This window comes from Prionailurus viverrinus, chromosome B3 (genome assembly GCF_022837055.1).
Source record: "Prionailurus viverrinus isolate Anna chromosome B3, UM_Priviv_1.0, whole genome shotgun sequence".
In the NCBI taxonomy this organism is placed as follows: domain Eukaryota; kingdom Metazoa; phylum Chordata; class Mammalia; order Carnivora; family Felidae; genus Prionailurus; species Prionailurus viverrinus.
Window position 1 is genome coordinate 25,149,671 of NC_062566.1, and position 22,160 is coordinate 25,171,830.

Here is a 22,160-nt window from a genome sequence, read left to right on the forward strand (position 1 = left end):
TCTACTGTTTAGGGCTAAATATATCCTCCTAATTTACAACAAAAATGAAACTTCTTAAAAACACATACCATCATCATCTTTGCTTTCTAGTGGAACACTCCAAGCTATCAGATTTCTTGCTGTACGACCCTCCTCCGCAACTATTCTCCTTACTTTGTCATGACTATTAGAGCGCTGGAATGAAGCCTATATAGAGAAAAGAGAATATTTATTATACTATTAGATTAGTCAACATATAAAATATATTTGGCTGACAAATTCATTATTTCTCACATTTTCTCATAAAGGAAACACTTAAAACTAATTTGGGATTGAAAGATTAAACGAGGAAAAGAAAGTAAGTCAGATTTTTTATTTCTAAAAAGACTGATTTTACAACTTTAAAAATAAACAAATTACTTCAAGAATAAATACAATCTTCAGTTTGGAAATGTGCTCTTCTAAGAAGCACAAATACTGCTGTGTACACACTGTAGCACCACGACTTACGTATCACAGGTCTGATACCTCTCATTTTAATCCCACGCGTAGGGTTGATTTTACTCTTTCCCTTTCTTCATTTGTAATTTCTTTCTCTACCAGTGAGAAACTCAGTTCTCATTATCTAAATTTACTTACATGTTCAATTCTAACATACAAATAAAATAGTTTCATAATTGCGAGCCCACAACTCTGAGAAACATATTATTAAGATTACATTTCTATAAAGTTATCTTTAGCCTTACAGCATCCAAAGTACTGCATTTTGTTTTACAAAATTACTTAAATTAGTACTTCCCATCCTCACTACTTTCAGTGTGATTACGTTATTCACATTCCATTTTGGGTTCTCCTCACCTGCTGGTTAATTTTAATTGCTTGTTTATTGGGGGAGTATGTGAAAGAAAGCAATACATTATTCTCAAAGAAACTGCTTGACGAGTGGTATGACTTGAAGAGAGGAAAAAGGCATTACCCTCTAAAGCATGGGTCAACAAACTTCTACAAAGGGCCAGATAATAATTTATTTCAGGCTTTGCAGGCCATACAATCTCTGTGACAACTACTCAATCATAGTTTTTGTATGAAAGCAGCCAGAATTTAACTTCTACATCTTTAAAATAAATACCTACCCCTACATTCTTTCATTCCTCTGACTTTACGCCGGATATACACGTGGCATCTACTTACCTAACTCATAAGCTTACACCAAAACTCATTAATCTGTGACCACTATTCCAACTCCATCCTGTGCAAAATTCTTGAATCATCTCTATTCCCATACTTTCCAATAAATTTAACACAATAAAATCTCCTTTTGATTAAACACATCTCCCAATGATTATTAGCTCTATAGATAACTTAGATTGGCATCTATCATTTAGGTTACCTAAGCATTGTTTAACCAAGGAGTATAACTATTTCTTTCAGGCCAGATGAACAAGTTTAAGTAGGTGGCCTGCTTTTCATCTCTTTTTCCAATAATTTCAGATATTTCCAATAATTATGCAATCACATAAAATCTTATAGGTAGATAAATGGAGATACATATCAGATCACAAAATCCATCATTCTATACATTATTCTCTAACTCAAGAGTCTTCATAAATTCATGAATTTCTAGGAACTAAAGTTATCACAAGATAGCAATGCTGCAGTAATGTCTGAACAGAAAACTGGAAATCTAATATTCTTTTCTTCTATAAATATTTCAGTTCTACCATAAATTTTGCAAAGTTAGTTCTTTTACATTCAGTACACATGCACACATTCAAAGAAAGAGCTACTAGCTCAAGACTTTATTTTAATTCTTAATTCTAATATTTCATATGCAAAACCAGTATAACATTCATCTTACGACAACGCCTGACTGAAAATCATTTTTCCATAAAAGTATAGGTGCATTCTGTAATATATGCTGAGTGAACTCTTCAATAAACTAATAAATTCTAGTCATTTTTAATAACCCTATTATTGTAAGGATGTCAGTAGTAACTTAAAGTACAGTAGTTTTAAACATTTTAATCTCAGCATCAGGGCTTGGTATTCAATAAATGACTCTGAGATACTTCATAACATTACAGATTATCTATTTCAAACAAAATTTTCATCTAAGTTCTTTTCTTCCAGGAGACTTAAACAAAATATATTATTTTCATCCAAAGTCACAGTGTGCCACCTAGTGCCATATGGAGATTTTGCAGAGGCTTGTTCAAATACTAAATGTTTCAATAAAAGGAATAAATATCAGTCTTGAATTAAAGTTTTTACGTTTAACTCTCAGTTTATGATTTATGCATATAATTTCTGAGACTTGCTCCTAGATTGGGAAAAGAAGTTTCAACCTGTTTTTCTCCTGAATAATTTCCACTTTAAGCAACTTGGTTCATAATCCTGAACTGGTTTCAAGCACCATTTATTAAATTTTTATGTTTGTATCTCCATAAAAGTATCTACTCCTTATAAATTCTTCAAAATCCATCCATAATACTACTTGCTCATAAAATGAAATCCCCATCCTTTTTAAGATGGTTTTTCAGCTTTTCAAATAATTCAGGAAAGACCTTTGTTTTTTTTAATGTTTTTTATTTTATTTTTGAGAGAAAGAGAGACAAGCAGGGAAGAAGCAGAGACAGGGAGACAGAGGATCCAAAGGAGACTCCACACTGTCAGCATGTCCCCATGTGGGGCTCGAACTCATAAATCACAAGATCATGACTTGAGCCAAAGTCGGATGCTTAACCGACTGAGCCTTACCCAGGTGCCTCAAGACCCTTTGTTTTAAATTCCCACTACTAAGCCCTTCATATTTTAAATAGAATGAAGATAAGATTACCAGTCACTGAACACCAGGAGTACATTAAAACTCTAAGAATTGTAGCATTTACATTTTTACAAACCACAAACTTATCTCAGAAACTGAGTAACTGGTTCAATTTCCCTAACAGAATGATAACTTTGTCAGATCTTACTGGTATTTCACATCTTTCTAAAGACTGAATAAAGCCATAGATGAACTGAGGCTTTCTGGACTATCACAATGGACAAAAATAAATTGCAATTTTATATGAGCTACTTTGTTTTCAGATCTGTTAGAATTGGTAATATCAAATATTACCAATTCTATCCCTACATATATCTTGAAATTATAAATCCACTAGTATTACCCTAGTCTGAGCCATTACCATGTCAAGCATAAATTATTATAACAGCCTCTGGGACAGAGACAATAATATGTTCACCAAAACCACTAGGTTTTTCTCCTGCTACAAAGCTAGATAACACTTTCTGGTTTCTTACAGATAGATGACCATGTGACAACAAAATGTAATAAAAGGCATCTAAATTGGCAAAGAAGAAGTTCAGACTCACTTTTTGCACATGACATGATACTCTACATGGAAAACCTGAAAGACTCCACCAAAAAGCTGCTAGAACTGATACATGAATTCAGCAAGGTTGCAGGATACATAAATCAGTGTACAGAAATCGGTTGCATTTCTATGCACCAATAATGAAGCAACAGAAAGAGAAATCAAGAAATCGATCCCATTTGGAATTGCACCAAGAACCATAAAGTACATAGAAATAAATGTAACCAAAGATGTAAAAGATCTATATGTTTAACCATAGAAAACTTATGAAAGAAATTGGAGAAGACACAAAGAAATGGAAAAACATTCCATTCTCATGGATTGGAAGAACAAATATTGTTAATATGTTGATACTACCCAAAACAATCTACACATTCAATGCAATCCCAATCAAAATAACACCAGCATTCTTCACAAAGCTAGACAAACAATCCTAAAATTTGTATGAAACCACAAAAGACCCCAAACAGCCAAAGTAATATTGAAGAAGAAAACCAAAGTAGGAGGCATCACAATCCCAGACTTTAGTCTCTACTACAAAGTTGTAATCATCAAGACAGTATGGTGTTGGCACAAAAACAGACACACAGACCAATGGAACAGAATAGAGAACCCAAAAACGGACCCACAAATGTATGGCCAACTCATCTTTGTCAAAGCAGGAAAGAGTATCCAATGGAAAAAAGGCAGTCTCTTTAGCAAATGGTGCCTGGAGAACTGGACAGCAACATGCAGAAGAATGAAACTGGACCACTTTCTTACACCATACATAAAAATAAACTCAAAATGGATGAAAGACTTAAATGTGAGACAAGAAACCATCAGAACCCTAGAGGAGAAGATAGGCAACAACCTCTTTGACCTCAGCCATAGCAACTTCTTACTCGACACATCTCTGAAGGCCAGGGAAATAAAAGCAAAAATGAACTATTGGGATCTCATCAAGATAAAAGACTTCTGTACTGCAAAGGAAACAATCAACAAAACTGAAAGGCAACTGACAGAATGGGAGAAGGTATTTGCAAATGACACATCGGATAAAGGGTTAGTATCGAAAATCTATAAAGAATTTACCAAACTCAACACCCGAAAAATAAACAATCCAGTGAAGACATGGGCAGAAGGCATGAATAGACACTTTTCCAAAGAAGACATCCAGATGGCCAACAGACATATGAAAGATGCTCAACATCACTCATCATCAGGGAAATACAAATCAAAATCACACTGAGACACCACCTGACACTGGTCAGAGTGGCTAAAATTAGCAACTCAGGAAGCAACAGATATTGGCAAGGATGTAGAGAAACGGGAACCCTCTTACACGGTTGGTGGGAATGCAAACTAGTGCAGCCACTCTGGAAAACAGTATGGACGTCCCTCAAAATATTAAAAATAGAACTACCCTTTGACCTAGCAATTGCACTACTAGGAATTTATCTAAAGGATGCAGGAATGCTGATTCATGGTGGCACATGTACCCCAATGTTTACAGCAGCGCTATCAACAACAGTCAATGCTAAGTGAAATAATTCATTCAGAAAAAGACAGATATCATGTTTTCACTCATGTGCAACTTGAGAAACAGAAGACAATAGAGGAAGGGAAGGACAAATAAGTTACAAACAGAGAAGGAGGCAAACCATAAGAGACTCTTAAATACAGAGAACAAACTTTGGGTGCCAGGGTGGTTCAGTTGGTTAAGTATCCAACATCAGCTCAGGTAATGATCTCACGGTCGTTGAGTTTGAGCCCCACCTTGGGCCCTGTGCTGATAGCTTGGAGCCTGGAGCCTGCTTCAGATTATGTCTCTCTCTCTCTCTGTCTCTCTCTCTCTCTCTCTCTCTCTCTCTCTCTCTGACTCCTCCCCTGCTCATGCTCTCTCACTCTCTCTCTCTCTCTCTAATATAAACATTTAAAAAAAGTTAATAAAAAAAAAGAGAACTGAATGTTGATGGGGGTGAGGGGTTGGGAGTGAGGAAAATGGATGATGGCATTGAGGAGGACACTTGTTGGGATGAGCACTGGATGTTGTATATAAGTGTTGAATCATGGGAATCTACTCCCGAAGCCAAAACTACACTGTATATACAATGTATGTTAGCTAGCTTGACAATAAATTATTAAAAAAAAAAAAAAAAAAGCAAAGGGATAGAAAAACATCATGTAAAGGGAAGAGAAAGCTGGAGTAGCAATACTTAAAAAATAGACATTAAAACAAAGACTGTAACGAGAGACAAAAAGGATACTACATAATTATAAAGAGAGCAATCCAACAAGAATATACAACAATTGTAAATATTTATGCACCCAACATGGTGGAACCCAAATACATAAGGCAGCTAGTATGGAACACAAAGAAAGTAAATGACAGTAATTCAGTAATACTAGGGGATTTTAATACCACACTTAATGTCAACAGATAACTCATCCAAAGAGAAAATCAACAAGGAAATAGTAGCTTTGAATGACACAATGCACCAGAAGAATTTAACAGATATACTCAGAACATTCTATCATAAAACAACAGAATACACATTATTTTCATGTGCACAAGGAATATTCTCCAGAATAGATCACGTATTAGGCCACAAAACAAGTCTCAACAAATTCAAAGAGACTGAAGTCATGCCATGCATCTTTTCCAACCACAACACTACGAAACTAGAAATGAACCAAAAGAAAAAACCTGGAAAGAACACAAATACATGGAGGTTAAATAACATGCTATTGAACAATGAATACATCAACCAAAAACTCAAACAAAATAAAAAAAAAATACATGTAGACAAATGAAAATCATAACACAACGGTCCAAAATCTTTGGGATCCAGCAAAAGCTGTTCTAAAAGGGAAATTTAGAGCAACACAGGTCTACCTCATGAGGAAAGAAACATCTTAAACAACTTAAACTTTCACCTAAAGGAATATGAAAAGAATAACAAAATCCAAAACCAGTACAAGGAAGGACATAATAAAGATGAGAGAAGAAATAAATGAAACAGAAACTAAAAAACCAACAGAACAATGAAATAAGGAGCTGGTTTGTTGTTGTTGTTTTTTTTAAGTTTAATTATTTTGAAAGAGAGAGAGAGAATGCAAATGGAGGGGGAGGGCAGAGAGACAGAGACACAAAGAATCCCACGCAGGCTCAGCACTGCACTGCACCTGATGTGGGGCTTGAACTCACGAACCACAGATCATGACCTGAACCAAAATCAGACGCTTAACCAACTGTGCCACTCAGGTACCCCATAAGGAGCTGGTTCTTCAAAAAGATCAACAGGAGTGCCTGAGTGGCTCAGTCGGTTAAGTGTCCAACTTCAGCTCAGGTCATGATCTCAAGGTTGGTGAGTTCAAGCCCTGTGTTGGGCTCTGTGCTGACAGCTCAAAACCTGGAGCCTGCTTCTGATTCTGTGTCTCCCTCTCTCTCTCTCTCTCTGCCCCTCTCCTGCTCTCTCTTTCTCTCTCAAAAATAAACATTAAAAAAATTTTTTAATTAAAAAAGTCAACAAAATTGATAAACCTTTAGCCAGACTCATCAAAGAGAGAGACAGAGAGGACTCAAACAAAATCAGAAATGAAAAAAGGAGAAATACCAACAGAAATAATGTAAATACAAAGAATTGTAAAAGAATATTATGAAAAATTATATGCCAACAAATTGGACAACCTAGAAGAAATGGATACATTTCTAGAAACATATAAACTACCAAAAATGAAATCGGGAGAAATAGAAAATCTGAACAGAGACGCCTGGGTGGCTCAGTCAGTTGAGCGATCAACTGTGACTCAGGTCATGATCTCACAATTCCCAAGTGTGAGCCCCGTGTTGGGCTCCATGCTGACAGCTCAAAGCCTGGAGCCTTCTTCACTTTCTGTGTCTCCATCTCTCTCTGCCCCTCCCCCACTATTACTCTATCTGGTACCCGTAAGAATGCTCTCAAAAAAAAAAAACATAAAACATTAAAAAATTTAAAAAAAAAAATCTGAACAGACTGATTACCAGCAATCAATGTGAATCAATAGTCAAAAAAACAAACTCCCAAAAAACAAAATCCAGGACCAAAGAACTTCAACAAGCGAATTCTACTCAACATTTAATGAAGAGTTAATACCTATACTATCAAACTATTCCAGAAAATAGAAGACGAAGAAAAGCTTCCAAATTCATTATGCCAGCATTATCCTGATACCAAAATCAGATAAAGACGTTACAAAAAAAGAGAACTACAGGCCACTATCTCTATTGAACACAGATGTAAAAACCCTCAACAAAATACTAGCAAACCAAATCCAACAATATAAAAAAATCATTCACCATGATTAAGTGGGATTCACTCCTGGGTTGCAAGACTGGTTCAATATTCACAAATCAATCAACTTGCTATATCATAACAAGAGAAAGGATAAAAACCATATGATCCTTTCAATAGATGCAGAAAAAGCACCTGACAAAGTACAACATCCATTCATGATTAAAACCCTCACCCACGTAGGTTGAGAGTTAATATATCTCAACATAATAAAGGCCATATATGAAAAACTCACAGCAAACAACATCAAAAACTGAGAGCTAAGATCAGAAAGAAGACAAGGATGTCCACTCTTACCATGTTTATTCAACATAGTCCTGGAAGTCCTAGCCACAACAATCAGACAAGAAAAAGAAATAAAAGGCATCCAAATCAGTGAGGAAGAACTAAAACTTTCACTATTTGCAAATGAATCATACCATATATCAAAAACCCTAAGAATTCCACCAAAAAACTACTAGAACAATAAATAAACTCAGTGAGGTCACAGGATTCAAAATCAATACACAGAAATCCACCGCATTTCCATAAGCTAATAATGAAGTAGCAGAAAGAGAATTAAAAAAACAATCCCATTCACAATTGCACCAAAAATAATAAAATACCTGGAAATACATTTAACCAAAAAGGTGAAAGACCTATACTCTGAAAACCATAAAACAATGATGAAAGATATTGAAGACAACACAAATAAGTGGAAAGATATTCCATGCTCATGGAGTAGGAGAACAAATATTGTTAAAATGTCCCTACTACCCAAAGCAACCTACAGATTTAATGCAATCCCTATCAAAATACCAACAGCATTCTTCACAGAACTAGAACAAACTAACCTAAAATTTATATGGAACCACAGAAGACCCCAAATGGCAAAAAAAAAAAAACAAAAAACCAACTTTAAAAAGAACAACAAAATTGGAGGTATCACAATCCCAGATTTCAAGTTATATTACAAAGCCATAATAATCAAAACAGTATAGTACTGGCACAAAAACATAGATCAACAGAACTGAATAGAGAGCCTACAAATATGTCAACATTTATGGTCAATTAATATTTGACAAAGGGAGCAAGTATATACAATAGGGAAAAGACAGTCTCTTCAACAAATGCTGTTGGGAATAGCTGACAGCTATGAGCAAATCAATGAAACTGGACCACTTTCTTACACCATACACAAAAATAAATTCAAATTAATTAAAGACTTAAATGTGACCTAAAACCATAAAAATTCTAGAAAAAAGCACAGGCAGTTTATTTCTCTGACATTGGCTATAGCAGCATTTTTCTACATATGTCTCCTGAGGCATGGGACTACATGAAAATAAAAGCCTTCTGCACAAAGGAAATAATCAACAAAACTAAAAGACAACCTATGGAATGGAAGAAGATATTTGCAAAGGACATATCTGATAAAGGGTTAGTATCCAAAATATATAAAGAACTTATACAACTCAACACACAAAAAAGCAAATAATCCAATTAAGGAATGGGCAGAGGACAGAACAGACATTTCTCAAAAGACAGACAGCTAACAGACACATGAAAAGATGTTCAACATCACTGATCATCAGGGATATGCAAATCAAAACCACAATGAGCTATCACATCACACCTGTCAGAATGTCTAAAATCAAAAACGCAAGAAACAGCAAGTGCCAGTGAGGATGTGGAGAAAAAGGAACCCTGTGCACTGCTGGTGGGAATGCAAAATGGTACAGCCACTGAAGAAAACAGTAAGAAGGTTCCTCAAAAAATTAAAAATAGAACTACAATATGATCCAGCAATTCCACTATGAGGTATTTACCCAAAGAATATAAAAACATTAAATAAAAAAGATATATGCATCTCTATATTGCGGCATTATTTACAATAGTGAAATTATGGAAGCAGCCATTGACAGATGAATGGATAAAGAAGATGTAGTATACACATAAATTAGAGTATTACTCAGCCATAAGGTGGAATGAAATCTTGCCATTTGCAACAACATGAATGGGTCTAGAGTGTATAATGCAAAGTAAAATAAGTCAGGTAGAGAAAGACAAATAGCATACAATTCCACTCATATACAGAAATCAAACAAATGAACAAGAACAAGAGAAAACTAATTCAGAGAATTGTTGAATCACTATATTGTATACCAGAAACTAATATAACACTGTATGTTAACTCTGCTGGAATTAAATTTAAAAAAGAATGGTAACTATATCAATATTGAACAAAGCCAACATTAAGGCAAGGATTACTGCTAGAGACAGTGATATTTCAAAATGATAAAAGGTTCATCAACCAGTAAAATGTAACAATTCTAAATATACATCTAATATCATAAAAGGAAAAACTGAAATAGAAAAAAAAACACTATTACTATGGAAGATTTTAACATACCTCTTAAGAAGATGGCAGAATAGACAAAAAGAGTTAACAATACAGAAGTCTGAACACCATAACGAGCAAACTCGACATATCTGACACATCTGGAACCCAACACTCAACAATGATCGAATATACATTCTTTTCCAGTGTATGGAATTTTCCAGACTGTTGATATCCTGGGTCATAAGCAGGCCGCACTAAATTTCAAAGAATAGAAAGTACCAAAGAGAGACAACCAGAAGAATCCCTGTACGTTAGGAAATTAGGCAATACATTTCTAACTAACATACATACAAGAAGCCACACTGGAAATTTTAAAATACTTTCAACTGAATCATAATAAAAATATGATACATCAGTACTTGTACAGCAGCCAAAGCCATGCTTAAAGGAAAATGTATAGCCATAAATGAGAGAATGTCAAAAAGCTAAAAACCAATTATCTGAGTCTCTATTTCAAGAAGCTAGAAACAGTAGCATATTAATTCCAGAAAAGAAGGAAATATTAAGCACCAAAAATAAATAAAATACAAGACAAACCTATGATAGTAAAAAACTAATAAAACCTAAAATGGGCTATTTGAAAACACCAATGAAATGTTGATCAAGGAAAAAAACACAAAACTAACCATTATTAGGAATTAAAAAGAAACATCCCTGTAGATTCTAGAACCTCCAACCTTTAAAGAAAAAAAAAGGATATTAAAAATATCAATTTACAGTATTTGATGAAATGCAAATTCCTTGGAAAACATAAATTATCAAACTTTGGCATAAAACGAAACAAAATCTGAGTATTTATTAAAGAAACTGAGTCCCACAAAAGAAAAAATCCAGATCCCATGGGTTCCACTGGTGAATTTTCCAAACCATGTAAACAAAAAATTACACTAAATTCATAAAGAAAATAAAATAGAAGGAACACAACTCATTTTATGAGGCCTGCATCACCCTGATAACAGAACCTAACAGGATAATACAAGCAAAGTAAATTGCCAGTTCAAACTATTTTTTTTTTAAATATAATTTATTGTCAAGTTGGCTAACATACAGTGCATACAGTGTGCTCTTGGTTTTGGGGGTAGATTCCCGTAATTCATCACTTACACACAACACCCAGTGCTCATCCCAACAAGTGCTCTCCTCAATGCCCATGAACCATTTTCCCCTCTCCCCCGTGCCCTACCATCAACCCTCAGTTTGGTCTCTGTATTTAAGAGTCTCTTATGGGTTTGCCTCCCTCTCTGTTTAAAACTATTTTTTCCCTTTCCCTTTCCTAAAACTATTTTTTCCCTTTCCCTTTCCCTTCCCCCATGGTCTTAAGTTTCTCAACTTCCACATATGAGTAAAAACATATGATACCTGTCTTTCTCTGACTTATTTCACTTAGCATAATATTCTCCAGTTCCATCCAGGTTGTTGCAAATGGCAGGATTTCATTCTTTCTCGTTGCCAAGTAGTATTCCATTGTAGATATAAGCCACATCTGCTTTACCCATTCATCAGTTGATGGACATTTGGGCTCTTTCCATTCTTTCACTATTGTTGAAAGCGTTGCTATAAACACTGGGGTACAAGTGCCACTATGAATCAGCATTCCTGCATCCTTTAGATAAATTCCTAGTAGTGCAATTGCTAGGTCAAAGGGTAGTTCTATTTTTAATATTTTGAGGGACGTCCATACTGTTTTCCAGAGTGGCTGCACTAGTTTGCATTCCCACCAACCGTGTAAGAGGGTTCCCGTTTCTCTACATCCTTGCCAATATCTGTTGCTTCCTGAGTTGCTAATTTTAGCCACTCTGACCAGTGTCAGGTGGTGTCTCAGTGTGATTTTGATTTGTATTTCCCTGATGATGAGTGATGTTGAGCATCTTTCATATGTCTGTTGGCCATCTGGATGTCTTCTTTGGAAAAGTGTCTATTCATGCCTTCTGCCCATGTCTTCACTGGATTGTTTATTTTTCGGGTGTTGAGTTTGGTAAATTCTTTATAGATTTTCGATACTAACCCTTTATCCGATGTGTCATTTGCAAATACCTTCTCCCATTCTGTCAGTTGCCTTTCAGTTTTGTTGATTGTTTCCTTTGCAGTACAGAAGTCTTTTATCTTGATGAGATCCCAATAGTTCATTTTTGCTTTTATTTCCCTGGCCTTCAGAGATGTGTCGAGTAAGAAGTTGCTATGGCTGAGGTCAAAGAGGTTGTTGCCTATCTTCTCCTCTAGGGTTCTGATGGTTTCTTGTCTCACATTTAAGTCTTTCATCCATTTTGAGTTTATTTTTATGTATGGTGTAAGAAAGTGGTCCAGTTTCATTCTTCTGCATGTTGCTGTCCAGTTCTCCAGGCACCATTTGCTAAAGAGACTGCCTTTTTTCCATTGGATACTCTTTCCTGCTTTGACAAAGATGAGTTGGCCATACATTTGTGGGTCCGTTTTTGGGTTCTCTATTCTGTTCCATTGGTCTGTGTGTCTGTTTTTGTGCCAACACCATACTGTCTTGATGATTACAACTTTGTAGTAGAGACTAAAGTCTGGGATTGTGATGCCTCCTACTTTGGTTTTCTTCTTCAATATTACTTTGGCTGTTTGGGGTCTTTTGTGGTTTCATACAAATTTTAGGATTGTTTGTCTAGCTTTGTGAAGAATGCTGGTGTTATTTTGATTGGGATTGCATTGAATGTGTAGATTGTTTTGGGTAGTATCAACATATTAACAATATTTGTTCTTCCAATCCATGAGAATGGAATGTTTTTCCATTTCTTTGTGTCTTCTCCAATTTCTTTCATAAGTTTTCTATGGTTAAACATATAGATCTTTTACATCTTTGGTTACATTTATTTCTATGTACTTTATGGTTCTTGGTGCAATTCCAAATGGGATCGATTTCTTGATTTCTCTTTCTGTTGCTTCATTATTGGTGCATAGAAATGCAACCGATTTCTGTACACTGATTTATGTATCCTGCAACCTTGCTGAATTCATGTATCAGTTCTAGCAGCTTTTTGGTGGAGTCTTTCAGGTTTTCCATGTAGAGTATCATGTCATGTGCAAAAAGTGAGTCTGAACTTCTTCTTTGCCAATTTAGATGCCTTTTATTACATTTTGTTGTCTGATTGCTGAGGCTAGGACTCCCAACACCGTGTTAAACAACAGTGGCGATAGTGGACATCTCTGTTGTGTTCCTGATCTCAGGGGGAAAGCTCTGTTTTTGCCCACTGAGGATGATATTAGTTGTGGGCTTTTCATATATGGCTTTAGTTTTTTAATGTGTATTTATTTTTGAGACAGAGAGACACATCATGAGTGGGGGAGAGGCAGAAAGAGCAATATAGAACCCAAAGCAGGCTCCAGGCTCTGAGCTGTCAGCAGACCCCAGCGTGGGGCTGTAACTCACAAACTGCAAGACCATGACCAAGCCGATGTTGGATGCTCAATCAACAGTCACCCAAGTGCCCCTCATATATGGCTTTTTTGATGTTAAGGTATGTTCCTTCTATCCCGAGTTTCCTGAAGGTTTTTAATAAGGAAGGATGCTGTATTTTGTCAAATGTTTTTTCTGCATCTATTGTCAAAATCATATGGTTCTTACCCTTTCTTCTATTAATGTGATGTATCACATTGATTTGCAAATGTTGAACCAGCCCTGCAGCCCAGGAATGAATCCCACTTGGGTTATGGTGAATAATTCTTTTTAATACACTGTTGAATTCGATTTGCTAGTATCTTGTTGAGAATTTTTGCATTCATGTTCATCAGGGATATTGGCCTGTGGGGTCTCTGTCTGGTTTGGGAATCAAGGTAATGCTGGCTTCATAGAATGAATCCAGAAGCTTTCCTTCCATTTCTATTTCTTGGAACAGCTTGAGAAGGATAGGTATTAACTCTGCTTTAAATGTCTGTTAGAATTCCCCTGGGAAGCCATCTGGCCCAAGACTCTTATTTGTTGGGAGACTTTTGATAAATGATTCCATTTCTTCATTGGTTATGGGTCTGTTCAAATTTTCTATTTCTTCCCGTTTGAGTTTTAGTAGTGCGTGGGTGTCTAGCAATTTGTCCATTTCAGGTTGTCCAGTTTGTTGGCATAATTTTTCATAGTATTCTCTAAAAATTGTTTGTATATCTGAGTGATTGGTCGTGATCTCTCCTCTTTCATTCATGATTTTTATGTATTTGGGTTCTCTTTCTTCTCTTTTTTTTTTTTTAAATTTTTTTTTTTTCCAACGTTTATTTATTTTTGGGACAGAGAGAGACAGAGCATGAACGGGGGAGGGGCAGAGAGAGAGGGAGACACAGAATCGGAAACAGGCTCCAGGCTCTGAGCCATCAGCCCAGAGCCCGACGCGGGGCTCGAACTCCCGGACCGCGAGATCGTGACCTGGCTGAAGTCGCACGCTTAACCGACTGCGCCACCCAGGCGCCCCTCTTTCTTCTCTTTTTGAAAAGTCTGGCTAGAGGGTTCTCAATTTTATTTTTTTAAAAAACCAGCTGTTAGATTCATTGATCTGTTCTACTGGGCTTTTTTGGATTCTATATTATTTATTTCTGCTCTAATCTTTATTATTTCTCTTCTTCTGCTGGCTTTGAGGTTTCTTTGCTCTTCTGCTTCTAGTTCCTTTGGGTGTGTGGTTAAATTTGTATTGGGATTTTTCTTATTTCTTGAGATAGGCCTGGATTGCAATGTATTTTCCACTTAGGACTGCCTTTGCTGCATCCCAAAAGGTTTGGACTGTCTTGTTTTCATTTTCATTTGCTTCTATACATTTTTAATTTCTTTTTTAATTGCCTGGTTGACCCATTCATTCCTTAGTACGATATTATTCAATCTCCACGCATTTGGTGGCTTTCCAAACTTTTTCTTGTGGTTGGTTTCAAGTTTCATAGCTTTGTGATCTGAAAATATGCATGGTATGATCTCAATTCTTTTATATTTATTGAGGACTATTTTGTGACCCAGTATGTGATCTATCTTCGAGAATGTTCCATGTGTACTCAAGAAGAATGTGTATTCTTCTGCTTTTGGATGAAGAGTTCTGAATATATGTCAAGATGTCAATATATGTCAATATATGTCAATAATGTCAAGTCCATTTCATCCAGTGTATCATTCAAGGCCATTGTGTCTTTATTGATTTTCTGCCTAGACGATCTGTCCATTGCTGTAAGTGGAGTATTAAAGTCCCCTGCAATTACTGTATTCTTACCAATAAGGTTGCTTTTGTTTGTGATTAACTGATTTATATATTTGGGTTCTTCCAAGTTGGGGGCATAAACATTTAAAATTGTTAGCTCTTCTTGATAGATCCCCATAATTATGATATAATGCCCTTCTTCATCTCTTGCTATAGCCTTTAGTTTAAAATCTAGTTTGTCTCATGTAAGTACGGCTACTCCAGCTTTCTTTTGACTTCCAGTAGCATGATAGATGCTCTCCATCCCCTCACTTTCAATCTGAAGGTGTTCTCAGATCCAAAATGAGTCTCCTGTAGACAGCATATAGATGGGTCTTGTTTTTTTGTCCATTCTGATACCTTATGTCTTTTGATTGGAGCATTTAGTCCATTTACCTTCAGAGTGATTATTCAAAGATATGGATTTAGTGTCATTGTGTTATCTGTAGGTTTCACACTTGTAGTGATATCTCTGGTCCTCTGTAGCCTTTGCAGCATTCCACTCACAGAGTCACCCTTCCAATCTCTTGCATGGCTGGTTTAGTGGTCATGAACTCCGTCAGTTTTTGTTTGTCTGGGAAAGCCTTTCTGTCTCCCTCTATTCTGAATGACAGTTTTGCTGAATAAAGGATTCCTGGCTGCATATTTTTCCTATTCAGTACATTGAATATTTCCTGCTATTCCCTTCCGGCCTGCCAAGTTTCAGTGGACAGGTGTGCTACTACCCTTATATGTCTACCCTTGTAGGTTAAGGCCCATTTGTCCCTAGCTGCTTTCATAATTCTCTCTTTATCTTTGTATTTTGCCAGTTTCAGCATGATATCCCATGGAGAAGACATATTCTTGTTAAATCTGAAGGGAGTTCTCTGTGCCTCCTCGATTTGGATGTCTGCCTCCTTCCCCAAATTAGTTTTCAGCTATAATTTGTTCAAGTAAACCTTCTGCCCCTTTCTCTTTTCTTCTGAAACTATGATATGGATACTATTACATTTCATTGAATCACTTAGTTCTCTAATTCCCCCCTCCTCATCTAGTATTTTCTTATCTTTTTCTTGGCTTCATCATTTTCCATAATTTTATCTTCCATTTCACTTATTCTCCCATCTGCTTCCTCCATCTTTGATGTCACTGCATCTAGTTTATTTTGTACTTCATTTACAGTATTTCTTAATTCATGGTGACTATTTCTTAGTTCCTTGATCTCTGAAGCAATAGATTCTCTGCTGTCTTCTATGCTTTTTAAAGCCCAGCTATGAATTTTATGACTATTATTCTAAATTCTTGCTCAGATATATTGTTTATATCTGTTTTCAGCAATTCTCTAGCTGGCATTTCTTCCTGGAATTTCTTTTGAGGAGAATTCTTTTGGATCATCATTTTGGATAGTTTTCTGTCCCTTGTGTGTTTTAATAGCTTATTATGTGGCCTGCACCTGCGAGCACTATTATATCAAAAAAGGCTCATATACTGTCCAGGGCTTGGCCCTTCAGGAGGTGTTTTTGGAGTGTGTTGCATGTTCTCTGTTGTTGTGACTCTGGTTGCTTTATTTCCCTGCTCATAGTGGTGGTTTGGGCCTTCTACCAGGTATGCTTTGTTTGTTGAAGTAACCCTGGAAAAAATCTTTAAGGGGGGCGGGGGGTTGGTGGTAGAAGAAGCCTTATCCCATAGGAATAAGAGAGAAATGACAGGGGTGAGGAAAGAGAAAAGAAAAAAAAAACTGATCAGGCAAAGAATCAGAGGAACTATATGGCTTAATCCAGAGAGACAGAGGGGGGAAAATAAAGAAGGAGATACAGAAGAGGTATAAAAAGAATAGATTAAAAAGGTCTCTTTAAACAAACCAACAACCAGAGTAACCAGAATAGGGAAGGGAAGGAACATGCAGAAGAAAAGGAAGAAGAAAAAAAAAATTATATACTTATACATGTATATAAACAGTAAGGACTGACCAAAACTCAAATCAGAAAATGCAAAACCATTAGACAGATATCTGATGCTGCGGTGGAACCAGTGACTGCGTTGGTCTGGATGAGGGGCTGTCTGGTCTGGTCAGTGTCAGTCTTGCTCCAGTAGATATGCAGTTACCAGGCGTGGAGAGACGTGATTTGGTGTAGGTGCATCATGCCTCCACTGTGGGCCCACTGCCCATTCCCTGAAGCCCCACCTTGTTGTGATGGGGAGAAAAATAGCAACACCCCAGTCATTCTCCCTGGACCAGGTATCCAAAACCACTCTGTTTAAGCCGTCCTCACAGTGCAGTGTAGATGCCAGCACACCAGTTTGTACCACTCCACAGTCTCCCCCCTCCCCAGGTGCTGGGCTGGGATTCAAACCCTGATGTCTTAAGGGGACCCGCTCTGCAAGCCCTGGTTCCAGGTAGAACCACTCCACCCAGCCAGCCAACAAAGGGCTTCTTGCTCTTCATAGTGCCATGCAGGCATGAGTGGGCTCGTTTGTTGGATGTCTTAAAGGATCCCGTTCCATGGGCCCCCAGTTCAAGAGTGAAGATGTGAGGGGCGCCTGGGTGGCGCAGTCGGTTAAGCGTCCGACTTCAGCCAGGTCACGATCTCGCGGTCCGGGAGTTCGAGCCCCGCATCAGGTTCTGGGCTGATGGCTCGGAGCCTGGAGCCTGTTTCCGATTCTGTGTCTCCCTCTCTCTCTGCCCCTCCCCCGTTCATGCTCTGTCTCTCTCTGTCCCCCCAAAAATAAATAAACGTTGAAAAAAAAAATTTTAAAAAAAAAGAGTGAAGATGTGAAAATACCACACACACACACACACACACACACACAGATTTGTACACCAAATCCAGCTAAGATATCACAACCAAGTTGAGTTTATTTCAAATATGCAAGGCTGGTATAACATTTTCAAATCAATTAATGTAATATACCAAATAAGCAAAATAAAGGAGTAAAGCCCTATGTTCATCTCAACAGATGAAAAAAAGCATGTGATAAAAACTCTTCACAAACTACAACAAACACCATATTTAATGCTATAATGCTGAAAGAGACAAGGATCTTGCCCACCATCACCACTTCCCTTTAAAGAAAGGCCCTAGCCTGTGTAATAAGGTGGGAAAAAGAATGAGGCAATGAAAACACAAATGAACCTGGATCAGTTTGTTACACTACAAAGTACAGAAATGCTCAAAGAATAATGACATATGGCAAAAGCCAGGTTGAAGGAGCTTCCACTGGCTAAATCTGGAACAATTTGAGCATCAAAATAAATAATGATAGTAATAGACTACAACATTAAATAAAATAAAAAATCCAAGTATCCAGACACGGATAGGTGGGTATGTCAACCTTTTCTTCACAGATGTTTAGTAAGTGTTACCATCATTGACTGCTAAAACTAGCGGGTGACAATTTGATGAGGTACAGGGTATTTACACAGCCTCAAAGTCTCTCTCAACAAACTACTCATTAATTTCAAAAGAGAAAACACAAACTTTAAACAGAAAAACAATCCTGTATTAACCAAGTGATCAAAGGTAACATGACCAAAAGCAAGACAAACTGACCATCATGTGCTTTCTGATGTGATTCACTGAGAAGGACACATCATCAGTCATGTGATACTCTGCCAAAAAATAGAAAATCTGCCTCTAGGCAATTAGGATCATATAAAGAAGCTTAATATAATGGAAACACACTAGATGGTAGAGAGAAGGGAAAAAAAGCAATCAAATACTTGATGACACCTTGATGATGGTGTTTCTCTTAGCCCAACTAAAACCTACTGTTCTTAAAAAATAAATAAATAAAATAAATAAATAAAACCTACTGGTCTTTCAAGTTCCAACTTAAACAGCAACTCTCTCAAAATGAAGTATTTTAACCCCCGGACTCAGCCAGGACCCCTTTTATATGCTCGAACAAACCTGTACTCCTTTGTAGCACATGTCACAATTATATTTTAAATCATATACTTATGTATTTACCATCTATCTTCTCCCATGAATGATGAATAATTGGCATGATAAAGATATCATGAATAAATGACTGAAATAAGTACATCATGAATAAATGAACATCATTTGTAAACGAGGTATTCAACAAAAATAAGTAACTGAAGTTAGCCCTGCTAAGCACAAACTCTTTTCAGTTTTACCATTTTGGATGAGAATCTGATCATACTTCCCTGACTTTTAAACAATGGGTGCTGGGGCACCTGGGTGGCTTAGTTGGTTAATCATCCGACTTCGGCTCAGGTCATGAACTCATGGTTTGTGAGTTTAAGCCCCACGTCGGGTTCTGTGCTGACAGCTCAGAGCCTGCAGCCTGCTTCAGATTCTGTGTCTCCCTCTCTCTGTTCCTCCCCTGCTCGTGCTTTGTCTCTCTCTCTCTCAAAAATAAATAAAGATTAAAAATAAATAGGTAAAAAAATAAACAGTGGCTACTGAATCAACTTCCTCCTTTCTTGATATTTTCAAGTTAGCACTAGGAAAAACTTTTGTATGATATTACAATATGCCCTCAGGAACTATAGAAATGCAGAGGATGGTTGCTGTAAAATTAATAGGTTCAGACCAAAGTGTTTTTTAGATTTTTTGAGCTCTTTACTTCCTGGTAATTAGGCAGAACACAAAAGCTTAATTCTCAATTATTTTCTCTTTTTCCCTATCAAGCTATCAGTTTTCAATTCTTATTTGTTAGAATTACAGGAAATGTTACAAAAAGTAAAGTGAATATACTTTCATTATGGGAATTATCTGTTATGGATGATCACAGGCATTTTTAATTTACTTTCAGGTTTTTGGCCACATTCCTTACCATCACAGTTGGCAAACAAGCAATGCTTTTACTACACTTTGCCCATCAGAGCTATTTAAAAACAACACAAATCAACAGGAAATACTATGAAGCTGTAAAAGGAAATAAAGCTCTCTGATGCTCTAGAGTATACTGCAAAGATAATAAATGAAAAAGAGATGGAAGGAAGGACAAAAAAACAGGTTAGTGTTTAAGGTAGCTTGATCACTTACCATCATTCTTTAATTCCGTTGGTATGCCAAGAAGCTCATTTACCACATGAACCCCTGGGGTGTGACTCCTACAATTAAAAAAAAAAAAAATCTTAGTCATAAGATTGTCAAAAAAACATTTATTCTTAAAAAGACAGAAGTCTCATTACCACAAGTTTGTCATTACATTAAACAAAAAAATAAAATTGCTCTTTTATACTGTTTGGATGTAATATCGCATGTTTTAAATATTCCATGCTGAACAATACCTCAGTGCTCTCCAAAAAAATTTTTTAATTAAATACAAGAGAAACACTGTTAATTAATTACATTAAGAGTCTATGATCTCTCAATCCAGAGACTTTTTTTTTTACTACCATCTATATAGTACACAGAACACACATATAGTATATCCTTACTCAGTTCACAAATGTTTAACTGCAACAAAAGTTTCATAAAGTGATGTTTATACCTATTGTGTGAGATGTACTCTGAGATTTCCTTCTCATTTTTCAAATGCTGCTTTCACTGAACTGATTTATGACCCACTAATGAATGCCAACCCAGGATACAAAACATGATATACCTATTCTTAGGAACTTTCAAAAACTGAGATTTTATCAGAATATTTTAATTACTATTATATAAGTCTCCACATAGAACATATCTTACTTTTCAGGATATCAATATAATGTGGCCAAACCTTTACTCAAACCCAAAGCAGAAACCGAGATAGAACACAAAGCAACAAAGATATTCCTGTATAGAATGACCTAACCCCATAAGAAAAGCTAATGAATGAAGAAATGTAGCAGTTGGAACCTAGTTGCTTCTGGGATCAGAGCCAGGTAATTTATCCTTTGCCAAGTGTATTTGCTCCTTTTAAAATACAACACATAAGTCCACACAAAAACTTATACACAAGTATTCATAGCACCATTATACATAATGGCCAAAAGTGGAAACAACCCAAACGTCCATCAAATGATGGATAAATAGAAGGTGGTATATACATACAATGGAATATTACTGGGCCATAAAAAGGAATAAAGTGCTTATACATGCTACAACATGAAGGAACCTTAAAAACATTATGCTAAGAAGCCAGCCAGTCACAAAAGATAACATATCGAATAATTTATACGTAATTTCCCGAACAGGCAAATCCACAGAGTCAGAAAATAGATTATTGGTTGCCTAAGGCTAGGAAGTTGGAGGAAACTGGGAGTGACTGCTAATGCGCATGAGGTTTCTTTCTGAAATGGCAAAAATGTTCTAAAATTCATTATGGTGATGGTTGCACAAGTCTGTGGATACAAAAGCCATTTTTTTTAATGGCTGAATTGTATGCTGTATAAATTATACCTCAATTAAACTGTAATTTTTTAATGCAGTGCCTCTCTGTTCACAACTCTCCCAGTTACTCCCCATCTCAGAGTAAAAGCCAAAGTCTTCATAGTAGCCTACCACACTCATACCTCCCTGTCCATACCTCAACTCCTCTCCTCTTTGGTGTTCATTCCACTCCAGCCACACTGGCCTCTTTATGTTCCCCAACATGCCAGACACACTCAGGCCTCAGGGCTTTTTAATTATTGGCCACTTATCTGAAAGACTCAAGATTTACTCCATCTTTACTCATATATCACTTCCTCAGTGAAGCCTTCCCAAACATTTTATTTAAAATTGCAACCCATTTAGGGGCACCTGGCTGGCTCAGTCAGTAGAGCACACAACTCTTGATCTCAGGGTTGAGAGTTCAAGCCCCATGCTGGGTGTAAAGATTACATACAAAATTAAATTATTTAATAAATTAAAATACATTAAATTGCAACCCATTTATCCTGACTCCCACCCCCGGCACTTCCTATCCCACTTCTCCTCTAGAGCATTTATCACCTTATAGTATTTACTTAATTGGTATACTGTCCATTCCCCCCACCCCCAACAAGAACATAAGTTTCATGGTG

The 22,160-nt window shown here is 36.6% G+C and overlaps 1 protein-coding gene across 7 annotated transcripts in view; it reads right to left on the bottom strand.

The window, feature by feature from the left end:
* Positions 1-22,160, bottom strand: part of SCAPER (S-phase cyclin A associated protein in the ER) — a 532,470-nt gene that overhangs the window by 504,722 nt on the left and 5,588 nt on the right. For 5 of the 7 annotated variants that reach the window (XM_047863178.1, XM_047863174.1, XM_047863177.1 and 2 more), the window contains exons 2-3: positions 20,212-20,279; positions 69-186 (exon numbers count right to left, since the gene is read on the bottom strand). In XM_047863178.1, the coding sequence (XP_047719134.1) occupies positions 69-186; positions 20,212-20,217 (124 nt within the window). In that variant the 5' untranslated portion in view covers positions 20,218-20,279. The remainder of the gene's footprint in view (positions 1-68; positions 187-20,211; positions 20,280-22,160) is intronic. The other 2 variants (XM_047863179.1, XM_047863180.1) reach the window with 1 other exon arrangement.